This window comes from Lampetra planeri, chromosome 24 (assembly GCF_965212315.1).
Source record: "Lampetra planeri chromosome 24, kcLamPlan1.2.h2, whole genome shotgun sequence".
Lineage (NCBI taxonomy): Eukaryota > Metazoa > Chordata > Hyperoartia > Petromyzontiformes > Petromyzontidae > Lampetra > Lampetra planeri.
Window position 1 is genome coordinate 12,120,053 of NC_136130.1, and position 13,742 is coordinate 12,133,794.

Below are 13,742 nucleotides of genomic sequence, written 5' to 3' on the forward strand. Positions count from 1 at the left end.
ACGCTTTGGTTACCAGTGGTTGCGGAAAACCTAGGTGCTAAAATTCCGGCAAAATTATTATGATACCGTCGGTTAATGAGAGGGAGCTGCTCATGAGACCGGATATGAAATGTGTGCCCGTGTGCCGGTGTGGCGTGCAGGACGGTGTCGACGTTGCACGCCTTGATCGTGGGCTTCTTCTGCCTCTACATACTGTGGTTCGATGATGCCGTCAATAAGGACCCAGTGTGGTGAGTCTGCGATGCTCTGCAACCCCCGTGGCGGAGTTGCCGTTCGTTCCCGCCTCGCTCAAAACGGTTTGCACGAAGTGGGAAGAAATCTAACGTGCAGTCAACGCTCACACACGTTGTGCACACAATAGGTTTCTTTTTTATAATACAGCACAATGCCACTTCGTCGTCCATCACATATCCACCCTGACTGAATGAAAGCCCGCGTGGTGAGGGATCTGTGGTGGTGGTGGTGGTGAGGGATCTGTGGTGGTGGTGAGGGATCTGTGGTGGTGGTGGTGGTGGTGAGGGATCTGTGGTGGTGGTGGTGAGGGATCTGTGGTGGTGGTGGTGAGGGATCTGTGGTGGTGGTGGTGAGGGATCTGTGGTGAGGGATCTGCGGGTGGCGTTGCCTGGGCTCCTCGTGTGCGCGCCACACTCGGTGGCGAGGCCTCGGGAGAGCTCAACCACGGTCGTGCTCCCCTAGCTTAATAAAACTAGTTTAGTTTTAACTAGTTTATAAGTTTGCTTTCGAATACTTCTTGGAATCGCAGAGAATCTACACCGAAGCGTGGAAGCTTCACTGCGGTCAGGTTTTTCATCATCATCATTGGCCGTGGTCAAGCCACTGCTGGATAAAGGTCTTTCCAAGCCGTCGGCATCTCTCGTGATCCTGCGATGTATTAATCCACCCAGCACCTGCACACGAGCCGATTTCATCGCTCCATCTCCTCAATGGGCGTCCTCCTGGATGCGTTCTACCCCTTGGCTTCCACTGCCGTCAGCAATTGTCCCTTCCAGCCCAAGCCCCACTCGCGCTCATTAGCACTTATAATTGTGGTCTTAGCCTGCAACATGTTCACTCATCCACGTGCTCCTCTTTCAGTCTAAAATGTTTTATCTGTAATCGAACTTGTCTCTTCAGCCTTAGTGGTTGCGTCTGGCAGAAAGGATTGTGGCTCCCCGGGCCCCATAAATAACTGGATTCACCCATAAGATTAAATACCGGAGTGAGACGACATTCACTTGGCACTCCTAAACCCTCTGCTGCTGGCATTGCACAAGTATGGTTCAGCAAGGTGGTAGATCTGTTCTGGTAGCTGTGTGTACGTGTGCTGTATCTCGGGTAAAATGGAGCATTTATTTAATAAATGTTGTAGCTATTTGTAAAGCTTATTCCAGCTCTGTGTAGTAAGCAAAGTTAAAATGACCTTTGGACAACGCATTCAGCAATACATATCAAATACCGCAGAGTAAACAAAACTAAAAGGCGAGACACTTTAGAAGCTTGTTGTTGCACAGCCCTGATAGCTTTTGGCCACGGGAGACGATGATTTCTGTAAAAAAAAAACCTCTGTGACGCTTGGAACAAAACGATTCAACTGTCATGTCACGAGATTCTGCTGCTGTCGTAGTTTGTGTTTAAATACAGTGGAGTTTGACTTGTGATGTCAAATACATTGTGTTGGCTTAGGGGCCAGAGGATTCAGCCGGCAACGCTGAGATGTTTGGTTCAAATCTGGGTTTTGGCCGGCCGTGATTAAACCGGGATCTCAAGTGTAGGGAGTTGATGGTTTCAGCCTGGTCAACAATGACTGCACAAAAACATTACATTAACTTTATTTTTTTTACAACTAATCCCGCTAAATCAGAAACGTTGGGCAAATCCCGAGTGGCAGCATTCTTCCCACTGTGGTGGTTTCCCCGTTCACGTGTCGCGAGTACGCTTGTCGCTCGCAAGGGTTGAAGGCAGGGGTTGGCGGATCGCACAGATTTCTAAAACTCCCAAAGCCAATGGGCTGTGAGGTGGCCAGGAGATTGCAGACCTGCACGTCTGTATGGATGTTGAACTTCTTTCGCACCGTACGTAGACAACCGTGCTAATTGGAGGTGCACGTGAATTATTGAATCGATCTGTGTGGAACCCGTGTGGGTTTCCCCTTCTCTCGTTTCCCCCTACATGATAAGCACAATCTTGTGGAAGCGACCAAACATCCCAATGCAGGAGCACCCTCCGGAAATGGTGTCTCGAGACCCAGGAAAGATGCGATTGTTTGCCCACTAAATAACTTGTGGTTTTGTCCCCCCCACTGACTTGTGTGTTTTTTCCAGGGGAGATCCTAAAATCGTGCAGCTTAACATTGCCATCACGACGGGATACCTGTTCTCAGGTGAGACGCGGCACAAACACCGCCGCCCCATCACCGTTGGGGTTCAGGGCGGCGGGCTGCAGGCGCCCTGGGGTGGCGAGGGACGTGGGGCGAGTCGCTCGCCACGCCACGGACACCGGCGACACGGAGCAAAGCCGCTCGTCCGGGTAGAGGCAGGGGTCAAAGATCGCATTTTCTGAAGCCGATCCTTCCCCTTGGCACTTAGGACGCGCAGGTTGTGTGCGCGGTGCAGGTGGTGGCTATACCCGCATGCTGTGCAACCACGGGCACGCCGTCGACCAAACAGCTCCGCTCCCTTTGTGCCACGGGGTAGACGTAGAAGCGACGGCCGCGTAAGTGCACAGTGCAGGGCAACGTTGAATACATTCTCCTCTTTGCGTTCCTGTTCTTGTTATGCCAAGCTCGGGCGTATTTTACTGCTGTATTTGTACAAACGGTTGGTATTACTTCCTCTCGGTGCTCTTGAGTGCTATTGCGTGGCAGGAACCCAGGGCTCTACTATTTTTAATCGCAGGACCGCTGGCTGGCTGCGTGTATTTACCGCCGTATGACACATCCGCTTCATGGGAGCTGTTGTGTTGTGATGAGGTCGCGAGGTTTCACGGCGGTGGTGACGCACGGTCAGCTGATTCGATCGTCAACCTAAATATATTAACATGGCGCAGAGCAAAGCGAAGGTTTATGGTGCGCCAGCCTGGGTCACAGCCAGCCTCGCCACTCCTGCCAGCAACGCTACCGCTGCTGCCTTGGGGGACAATATACCGTGGCCCGACGTTTCACGCATTGGCCTTTATTCGAAGCTGAAGAAACCTAAACAATTATTTGACTAACGTCGAGTTGAAGAATATGTATAATCAGGTTGTGAGTAAAGAAACAATGAAATGTTGTGGTGAGTCCATATTTGGGTTTGGGCCACGTGGTAGTTTTATGCCAAAATGATCTGTCTCTAACCCTCCGCCACCTGACTAGATTGTCACGTTTACAAAGAGATTTATACCGTGCCAACGTGGCGATGAAACTCTGGCCTACGGCTTGAGACTTTTTCTATGTCTTGAGACTTTTCACAACTGACCTCTTCACCAACGTACGACGACGTTCCGCTCGGACTGCCCCTAACGTCTTCTTGGAGTCCACTCGGCCATGCCGATGTTTTTTTTGTCCCCGCGTCGCCGACCTGCTGCACCGCGGTGTGTGCGCAAAGTAACGGGTGGGTGTTGCCTACAGATTTCCTGCTGATCGTATGCAACTGGAACGCCATTGGGGACAAGTTCTTCATCATGCACCACCTGTCTGCCCTCTACGCCTATTACTACGTCATGGTGAGTGCACAGCTCCGTCACAAACGTGGCCTTTCTACTCTATACACAGTAGGCGGCGCTCTTTCACACATACTCTGGCAAGAGATTGTTCGGCTTAACGACAAGTCCAAGAGATATTTTGAATTCTCAGAGCCGGAATTTTACGCAGCTCGTGTGCAAAACCAAATGTAAAATGACAGGGTTCATTTTTTGTGAAATCATCGGTGACCTAAGCTACGGACATCAACTCTTTCATTTGGGATTCCGGCTTAATCACAGGCAGCCGGCCAGATTCGAACCCAGGACCTCGGTGGTGCCAGCTGAGAATTCTGACCTGGGAACCAGCTGAGGATTCTGACTTGGGAACCAGCTGAGAATTCTGACATGAGAAACAGCGGAGAATTTTGTGAGCCTGCTCGTTGTGTTGGCGGGGTGCACCTGCGCTCATTACGTGGACCATCGCCGCTTGCCACGCCACCGCGGTCATTCCAGCGAGTGCCGCGTAATGCATCAACTTGGCCTGTCCGATGACGATTCGCCTCTTACTTGTTGCTGAGCCTTCAAATCGGCACATTGGGATTAGAAGAGAAGATCGGAGGCAAGGGAATGTACAGCGGAGAAGAGATGGAAGGAAGAGATGGAAGGAAGGATTATTTGGAAGGATTGGGACTGAATTGTCCTCCGATGATTCTATAAAGAGTTGTGTGTCATCAGGGGCCAACTTTCAGGAGTGTTCATCGCCGTTACGTAAGTGAGAGAATGACGCAGTCCTGCCCACGGAGGTGTCTGCAGTACCCGTGGCGTGTGAATCAGCAGGATCCACACACCACACATTCTTCTTACGGCTTCCCTGGTGTTGATGCGTTTTAATTCAATTTGCAGGTTGATTGTTCCGTCGTTTAAAGTTTAACTTATATCAGTTTGCAATACACGCATAGGGTTTATTATATTCGGCAAACATATGATGGTGTCGTATCACATGGTTTGCAACATCTGGAGTCCTTGTTTTTATTGGTATCTTATTTAATTATTTTATTTATCTTTCATTATTTTAATCTGCTGCATGTTTTCAGTTTGGTTTTCGAATCACTCTTGTAGGAAGTTGTCGAGCCTATAACCACCACGGGTTGGAGATACTGCGGACAAGACCGTTCATTGACACTTTGTAAAGTTTCAAATTACCAAGGATAGTTTTTTTATGTGCACAGAAAAGTTGCATTGTACTCGAGTGTGGATGTTATGATTATCACTGAATAATGAGATATAATAAATAAATGTTGCTATGTTAGTGTTGCAGCTTAATCCCGAATAAACGTAGCAAACCACTCGTAACAAAGCTCGGCGCGTCGCCATGCGGTCGACCTCCCCGAGTCGTGAGCTCTCAAGCTGCTGTGCTGTTGTGTTGCAGGATCGGGGCGTGCTGCCGTACTTTGCCAATTTCCGGCAACTCGCCGAGCTGTCTACGCCGTTTGTAAACCAGCGGTGAGTCCCGTGTCCCCATCCCCTCCTCCACCACCGCCTCGCGCTCGCACGCGCCCAGCGGTAGCGCCTTCGCCACTCCTCGCAGAGGTGCGCCGTTTTGAATTAATAATACTGCGCAGGTGCGACGACCGCAATGATGCTGCGTGCCGTCTGCATTGCAGTCTCTCCATTTGCAGCTGCTATCACACGTCAGGCAAATTAATGATTGAATACATCTGGCTCTGGCTTATGTAACTGTTGAGGTTTCTAAATATTTACTGTTGTTCGTGCCGCGAAAGTGCAAACGCAGCAAACGAGAGCGGGGGGGGGGTTGCACTGAGCCAAAGAAGGGTCACCGGGAGGATGATGACCGGCGCACGCTGCTGCTGCAGCGGACGTCTGTGAGAAGGGAGGAATCCGTGTTGGCTCTCGGTGTGTTTTGTTTCTGGAGAGAATCACGTGCACAGTTGCGACGTCTCCCAGCCGGCCCTGGCCCGGGTGCAAGTTTCAAGTTCTTAAAACGATCTCGGCGAGAGCAGCGCAACTGCTGGGAAGCCACGAGGAGGTGATCGCTCCTCTTGGCTTCTGGTTTAGCAACGCGGGAGCTCATCTGGAGTTTGCTAAATGAACTGAGAGACGAATATGTTCACCGCGCCAGAAGTCGAGTAGCGTTCTCTGTTAATCTCAATACACGTACAGTGTGCAACCCTTTGTCAATCCACTGCTGGATCAGGCCCTCCCTATGCCGTGTGGGTCGAGAGGGTTACTTGACCATGCTTCACCACGCAGGTCAGTGCGGGTTGGCAGAGGTGATTGTCACAGAGCCGTGGGCTTTTTATCCGTGCGCCGAGGAATTACCATCTATACTTAACATACATTTTAAGAATTACATTTCCTCTTTCCCAACAGGAATGTCTCGACTGAGCTTCAGCATTCTTCTGATAGCGTACTGCCACAACTTCACTGGCCAGCCACACTTGCAAAGATGTCACTCTGCATGGATCGCTCACTAGTGCTCAGTGTAAACGTGTACCCTCTTACTGAGCTGGCGCACGTGCAGCGAAACGTCGGACACCGTGCCAAACCATGCGCGGTACGACCAGAAAACACATCGGAGAGCCGTGCGGCACAGCCCCGAAAACCAGCGCAGTTCCGAAAGGAGCCCTCGGCGCGCTCGGCACTCCGTGTCTCGCTCAGGACGCGTTGTCTCGCTCGGCACTCTGTGTCTCGCTCGGCACGCCGCGTCTCGCTCGGCACTCTGTGTCTCGCTCGCGCGCTCCCCTAACGCTGCGTGCGCCCGCTTCGCCCCTTGCACCGCAGGTGGTTTTACGAGGCGCTGGGGTACCCCAAGGCGGGCGGCCCGTACGTGGTGAACGGCGTGCTCATGGCCGTGGCCTTCTTCGCGGTGCGCGTCGCGGTGATGCCGCCGTACTACGGCCGCATGCTGGCCACCGTGGGCACGGAGGCGTTCGCGCGCCTCGGCACGGGTCCCCAGGTGTCGTGGGTGCTGTCCAGCGTGTGCCTCGACGTCATGAACGTCATGTGGATGTACAAGATCGCGCGGGGCTGCTACAAGGTGCTGTTCGTGCGGAGCCAAGGGCGGCCGGTCACCAACGGGAAGTCGCAGTGAGGGTCCCGGCGCCGAGTAAAACGCGAGCCGCCGCCCTGGCGCCCTGGCGGCACGCGGGAGGCGGCACGCGTGGGCAACGACGGCGGTGGCCACGAGACGACGCGATCCCTCCCCCCTCCCCCCTCCCTCCCTGACGCGCTCACGCCGCCAGTCGGCGACCGGGGCCAGATAGAGCTGGCCTCCATTTCGAAGCTTCTTCCCCGCCCCCCCGGGTTTATGTCGCCAACAACGGGCGCGCATCCTGCAGTACACATCTTGCAGTACACATCCTGCAGTACACATCCTACAGTACACATCCTGCAGTACACATCCTACAGTACACATCCTGCAGTACACATCCTGCAGTACACATCCTACAGTACACATCCTGCAGCACAACCTGCAGTACACATCCTGTCGCACAGCGGCCGAGTGCGGTGGCAGCGATTGCGACGAGCGGCGACCCGTCGCCCGATGGCCGCAGGGTGTGTGGGGGGGAGGGGGGAGGGGGCTCGGCTTGGCTTGTTGGGTGGCCGCTGTCGCCGTGGAATCTCATGCAGCTGCCCAGCAGATGCGTGCCGCGTGGTCTGCGCGTGTCATAGATTTTATTTGTTGACGAGGATTAGGAACGTTCAGCTGTGAGCTGTTTTACAAGAGTGACCCCGCGGAGGGCCTTGGTGAACGAGAGAGAACGTGAAAGCATCGAAATCGTAACGTCGCAGACATTGAGCAGCACACACCTTCGAGGGAAACACCATTGCAGGAGGGTAGACACTGCATTGCTGATCACACGACGGCTTAGAAGAGCCGCCAAGTCCCTGCGCTCACTAAAATGGAGCCTTAAATGTCCATTTTCAATTGGTTGTCACTTTCTCAGATTTGTTGTAGAAAATTTTCACTGTCCAAATTTGTGGAATTGCCCACAAATGACTCAATTGGGATCACAGAGCAGCAACATCGCCCCCTGCTGTGAAATCGCGACAGACGTGGTGGCATTGCTTTGTAAGAATGATGGCACGAAAACCAAATTTAACTAAATTGTAACCATTATTGTGATGAATTAAATCTGAAAAGGGGGGGGGGGATGGCGTTTGAGGAAAGCGCAGGTTAGGGGGCAGCTTCACTGTGGCCAAGGCCTCCGATGGAAGCTGCCCGGAGTCACGAGCCGCCTTTGTGCCACTCCACAGCGTCCCGCGCGTGGCGCTGCGGGTCTTTAGCGCGGCGCTTCCTGCATGGCGCCGACTGTCACGCTAGCGTGGAGCAGCAGCAGCAGCAGCAGCTGCTTTACCAGATGCCTCCACAATGCAATAAAATGCAATAATGTTAACGTTATGGCCTGGATACCATATACTGTACAGTATATACGTGTGTGTATGTGTGTTATTGTGTGCATGTTTGTATATGATAAACGTTTGTGTAAACATTCTATACACGGCACATAAAGATGATATATACACTGCCTGTATATATAGTAGAGGACACATTCAACAAACTGGGGGCTGTGATAGTTTTTTTGATTTCAAATGCATTTCTTCTTTTTAAAGATGAGACTTGATCCCACCGCATGTCAAGCGGTATGATACATGGATGTGAATAAAAGGACGGTTTCACGACAAGTCGCCGAGCCTGCGGTGACGCGCACGCCGCTGCTGCCGCCGCTGCTGCCGCCGCTGCCACTGCTGCCGCCGCTGCTAATGCTGCTGCCACGTGGGGGATCTGCCTCGGGGAGGGCGTCTCGAGCTTCGGTCCCCGTGCCGCTCTCCGTTGCGGGGTAGTGGCCGATCGACGGAGACGCGCTGGCCTCGGGCTCGGTTATCCCGGCTTGCGACGCCTCGCCGCTCCCCTCGGGGTGAGACGACGCCCTGCCGTGCGCCCCCGGCCCGGACGGGGGCGGCCGCCGTCTCTGCCCCTGAGGAGGGCCGCTTTTTGGAAAGCGAAGCGTGCGGAGGGCCGGTGAGGATGGCTGCGGTTTGAGAAGGCCTCTCGCGGAGGCCACGGTTTGTGTCGCTGTCGGCCGGACTCGTGTCGTGGAGGTGAATGTCGTCGCTCGACCCCGCAGTAAGTGCTGCGATGCACTGTGGATGCTGGGTTTCGGTCGCCACGGTAACGATTCGGCCACATCTGTCACAAGGCCCTCCACCGCCCGACAGCTAGACGAGTAACACCGTCGTGTACGGGCATCTCCAGTAGGTGCTATAATGACGGCTACGAAGTTTAATGGAGACTCATGTTTATCTCTTAACTGAATCATAATTGTGAATAGAGACTTCAGTATGAGACCGATACATCTGGGATAGGCAGATGAATTAGTAGAATATTTGCTGTCGGTTTATAAGACGCTAAATGCCATCGGACATGCTGAGACCTTGCCTCACGTGGGGCACCAGGCGAGGTCCCAGTGGAGCGAGGCTCGTGCAGCGGCAGCAGCAGCAGCAGCAGCGAGGACTTTGGGCAAATTCCATGCGGACATTGAGAGCGGGCAAATTGGCGCAGGGACAAAAATAACATTAAATAAAACATCCATAATGCTTAAAGATCACAAGTTACAACCCGCAACATTGAAACACTAATAGTAAACAAACTAAATACTTTAAAAAAGTGTAATTCCCTGGTGAACCAGATCAGAATGTACACAGACAGACAAGTAACTCGCAATGCACACACAGTAATTGCCTAAAAACAGGCTCGTGGTTTCCAAATACTTAAAAGCAAAGTGTCTGGAGCATCTTCACGGAGTTTTCTCAAACTTTTGGGAGTTTGGGAATGTGGCTGGGAACGTTGCAAGGGTTTGATTTTCAGAACGACCAGTCTCTGACGACCGAGTACGATTGCTGTTTAACCCTTTTAAACAATTTTAACGAATAGAAATTAAAATCGAAGCGATAGAAAGTTTTTTTTAGTTTTTAAATCTCAAGTGAAGTATACAATTGTTATTCACGTAACATGGCTTGAACGTAACCGTGAGGTTGCGGTGGTCTCTTCAGTTTGAGTTGCGTAGACTTCGCAAACAAACCCGAGATGGCAATGCTCGCTCAGTCTCGTGGTGACTGCGTCGCGTGTTTGCGCCGTGAGCACCGTGGTGACGTTTCGGGTCTCTGCCCGATCGCGGGGGGCTAGCGCCGCCTCCCAGCAGTCGTGCTCACAGCCCGAAGTCAGTGCTGGAAATTCCACATTCCTATGGTGGGGTGGAGAATGTCCGTAGCACAACCAGCCACTGTTGACTTCCACAAAATGTGGTAATCATGTTATCCTCCCTGGAGGATTTCAGCGACAGGATTGATCTCGATACGAGCCCCACCCACTGGCACTGCGGCACCACACGGCGGAGGAGGTTTTGCTGTTGTGCTGTGTTATGGCTCTCCCGCGCGCGTTCGGCACTCGGGAGGGCTCTGCAGCGCCACCTGGCGAGAGAGAGAGGGAGGGAGGTGGCATTAACCGTAAATCCAGAGACCGGGATCAAATCTTAACATTCCGATTGCCTTCTCTGTACAGCAACAGTGTATATATTGGCCTCTCAAATTCAGTGGTGTCCATTCGTCTGTGCAGATGGGTATGCAATGTATTTGTTTACAACGCGCGACCCCCGATCCTGTCACCTCGACTCCGCAGAGGCCGTGGGCAGGCGGCACTCGGCACTGCCCTCGGGCGATCCGTGCTGAGATTTCCAAACGGAGCTTCACTGCTTTGAGCTGAGGCCGCCAGTGCGTGCACCACTGCGGATGGCTATCGACCTTTAACAAACAATGTCATCACAATGCTAGTTTGTAAATAAATAAATGTGCAACTTAAGTCGTAAATACAACTATTAACCTAGTTACTAATATATTCAGTGGACAAGAGGTGTTTGGTTCTAATGGGGTTTCTGCTGGTTAGGAAGAAGGCACTGGACGCTAATGCAGCTACAAACAAATCGTGGCCCGCGTAGCGTGCGCCTTGGTGTGCTTGAGGCGTGCAGACCCCACGCGGTACGATCCACCCGCCGTCCCGGGGTCCCCCCCGCCCGCTCGGTGGCCAGAGCCTTCGCGTGCACCATTGCCGTCCCGCCCTGGAAGAGGTCAAGTTGGTCCAGACCAACTTGACCTCTCGTCTTCATTGACATCTCAATCAAAGCGCACGCTCGCTCTCCGATGCGCTTTGGCGCGTACCGCGTGATGTTCGGCACTATGTCCGACGTTTCGCTGCGGCAATTCCATTCTCTCCACGTGCTGGGAGCTTCTTCAGATTCTGTTGCCGAAGAAGCGCACGTAGCGAAACGTCGGACATACTGCCGAACAACACATGGGGTGCAAACTGAAGGCACCCGGACAGCTGTACCGCGCAACTGTGAAAACCTCCCCCCCCCCAAGTAGTAAAAAAGAAGTTCCTTGTTTGCTGGATAGGTCATGGTGGATGTTGGTAACCGTGTGCATGCAGATGTAGGTCACGAGAAAGTTCTTAATGTTACTTCATGAGCAGAAGCCGTGGCATTGCTTTGAGCTCGTGTGGTTGTAGTTGGGCTGATGACGGCACAAGGAGTGGCGCCGACTCCTCATTACCGGCACAGTCCAGACACGTGGATGTGCTTCGACCATAAACACGCAAAGTACTACGCGGCATAGGACATCAAATCTCTGATGGAGGATGTTTGAAAAAAAGTGTAAACAATTATTTTGCTTTCATTTGTATTCTCGCATCAGCCCAAGTTAGCATTGTTTCGTCTGTATGTTGAACTTCTTTCGCACCGCACGTCGCCAGTCGTGCTAATCGGGATCGCGTGTCGGAGCATTGCTGCTGCTGCGTGTGTCAGTACCACGCTTGCGATCTTCGCCGGTGTCGCCCCGTGTCCAGCAGTGTGCACGCCTCGTGAAGAATAGCCCTGGACCTTAAGTTAAATTCATCATCGCGCTTAGTTTACCATTTCATCGTTTTGTGAATGTCGGTATTTGACGATGAAGAGAATGTGTGCACACGCCAGCAATCTGCGCAGCCCCGGCGCGCGCGTGCGAGCTGTGCTTACACATGGAGGACATTCCACATGCGTGTGGCATGTGTGTGGCATGCGTGTGGCATGCGTGTGGCATGCGTGTGGCATGCGTGTGCACCTGGTAGCCGTGCGGTCCAGGAGTGGCAAAACCTCGGCTCGCGAGCCGCGTGCGGCCCCTGGGCAGTTTCGCGCGCGCGGTTCGAGAGGGGATTGCTCAACTCGTGACCTTCCAACAACACTCCACGCGAAAGAGGGGGAAAACATGTGCGGAAGCCGCAGTTGTGCGGGTCACTCCTCCCCTGGTGGTGTAGCCAGACACGAGTGCTCCCCGGGCGCTCCCGTAGATTTCCAAATTCAAAACTCCGCAGCCAAGCAGCCCCCGCCGCGTGTCGTGCGGCCCCCAGCCACACGACTCTGCTGCTGGGTGGCTCACCGGGGGGGGGGGGGGGGGGTCAGCGCGTTTAGCCACCCCTGGTGGAATGATGCGGCCGTCGATATTCGCATTCATCACGCGTTTGCATTGAGACCTATATGAGACCTATACGCACTTACATATGCATGTTCCATATCGTTAAACTGCTTGTGGGCCGTTCTTTGTGCTGTGTTTAAGATAAAAGTTGCGCCGTTCTGCATACGCCTCGGATGCATTTAACCAAGAAATGTAGCATGCATGTATATACTTTTGGTCTTTTACATTTCATCAATTTCCCAAAGTCCACTTTTCTATGTATTTCCTATTGAATTGACACTTTACATAATTGTCAAATGATAATTTCACGAAAAATATGCAACCGATGTAAAAACGTTGAACCATAGGACCTGCTTATTTAAAGGATGTAACCGAATTAAGTGGCGATGTTGTTCAAGAGATGGCATTTTAACACCGCTTCTCGCTACATTAGACATGGAGTTCATCGCAGCGTGTGTGAGATTTGTTGTGCAACCATAACCCACGGGTGCTGCTGTAAACCAGCGAGACCAATGTTACATTGCGTGTCACGCATCGGCAGTGAAAGAATACCTCAAACTGAACGCTGCCCACCATCGAGGCCCTCTGCCCAGGACTCGCGTCTCACGCGGTGTGGCGCTCGCCGCGTTCCCGGTTCACCTCCCCCACGGCGGGGGCCTCCATCCTCTCCTGTCTCTGCCACCTCTTCATTCCCAATTCTTGGCCTTTCTCGCCCCGTCCCCTCTCCGGTAACGGCCTTTGTCATCAGCCAGTCCCCTCAAGTTCGTCTCCGTCGGATGACAGCCGCCTCCACGCTCCTCCTTCTATCGTCGATACCGGTCGAGATGTCCCCATTGGCCGTCTGGATGCAGCTCGCGGATCTGCAGCCTTCTCCTCCCTACCCACGCCTCCGTCTCACTCCGTCCAATCTCCTCCGTGTCCTCAGACAAAGTTACACTCCACCACATTGCCGCCTTCTGCCGCCACTGCACGTGGACACGGGGACTGGGCTCTGAGAGCCGGTGGCATCGTTACACTTTGTAGAAGTTTGATAAAAGGCGCACGCGAAGTTGAGGCCACTAAGAATGCAGGCCTCGTGAAGGACTCTGCGGAGCTGTTGGCGAGCGCGTTCATCGTTGTTGCTTATATTTGCTAAGTGCTCTCTGGCTTCGTTTATAAATAAACCTGCCCGCTGCTGTGACACGGTGCTCTCTCTCTCATCCCGTTGCTGCCGTGTGCGTCAGTTTCTTGTGCGCGCGTGAAGGCCACGCGGCACCTGCACCGAATTGGTGATCTTTGTGCACTTTCACGTGCCCTTGCAGGTTAAACAAGGAATCTTAAATCCCCGTTCAGCCTGACATGAATGACCTCCACGGAGTTATTACCTTGAGGTTTTATCTGAAGCGGACCCAACAATTAAGTTGTTGCAGCAGTGGTGGAATGTGTCGATTGTTCACTAAGGACGACTCAGAATAACTCATCAAAATACATCTACACAGCATGGTAGAAAGTGAATTCACAGCATCATTATTGTGACAAAGCAGTGTTTAGTTTCTAAAACCATTCGACATTTTAAAATGAAA

At 52.7% G+C, this 13,742-nt stretch overlaps 1 protein-coding gene across 10 annotated transcripts in view; it reads left to right on the forward strand.

Moving 5' to 3' along the window:
• The window catches only part of LOC144726810 (TLC domain-containing protein 4-B-like), a 40,020-nt gene extending 26,641 nt beyond the window's left edge, over nucleotides 1-13,379 (forward strand). For all 10 annotated transcript variants that reach the window (XM_078605733.1, XM_078605735.1, XM_078605731.1 and 7 more), the window contains 5 exons: nucleotides 141-230; nucleotides 2,322-2,380; nucleotides 3,605-3,699; nucleotides 5,087-5,160; nucleotides 6,460-13,379. In XM_078605733.1, the coding sequence (XP_078461859.1) occupies nucleotides 141-230; nucleotides 2,322-2,380; nucleotides 3,605-3,699; nucleotides 5,087-5,160; nucleotides 6,460-6,769 (628 nt within the window). In that variant the 3' untranslated portion in view covers nucleotides 6,770-13,379. The remainder of the gene's footprint in view (nucleotides 1-140; nucleotides 231-2,321; nucleotides 2,381-3,604; nucleotides 3,700-5,086; nucleotides 5,161-6,459) is intronic.
• The last annotated feature ends 363 nt before the right edge of the window (nucleotides 13,380-13,742 follow it).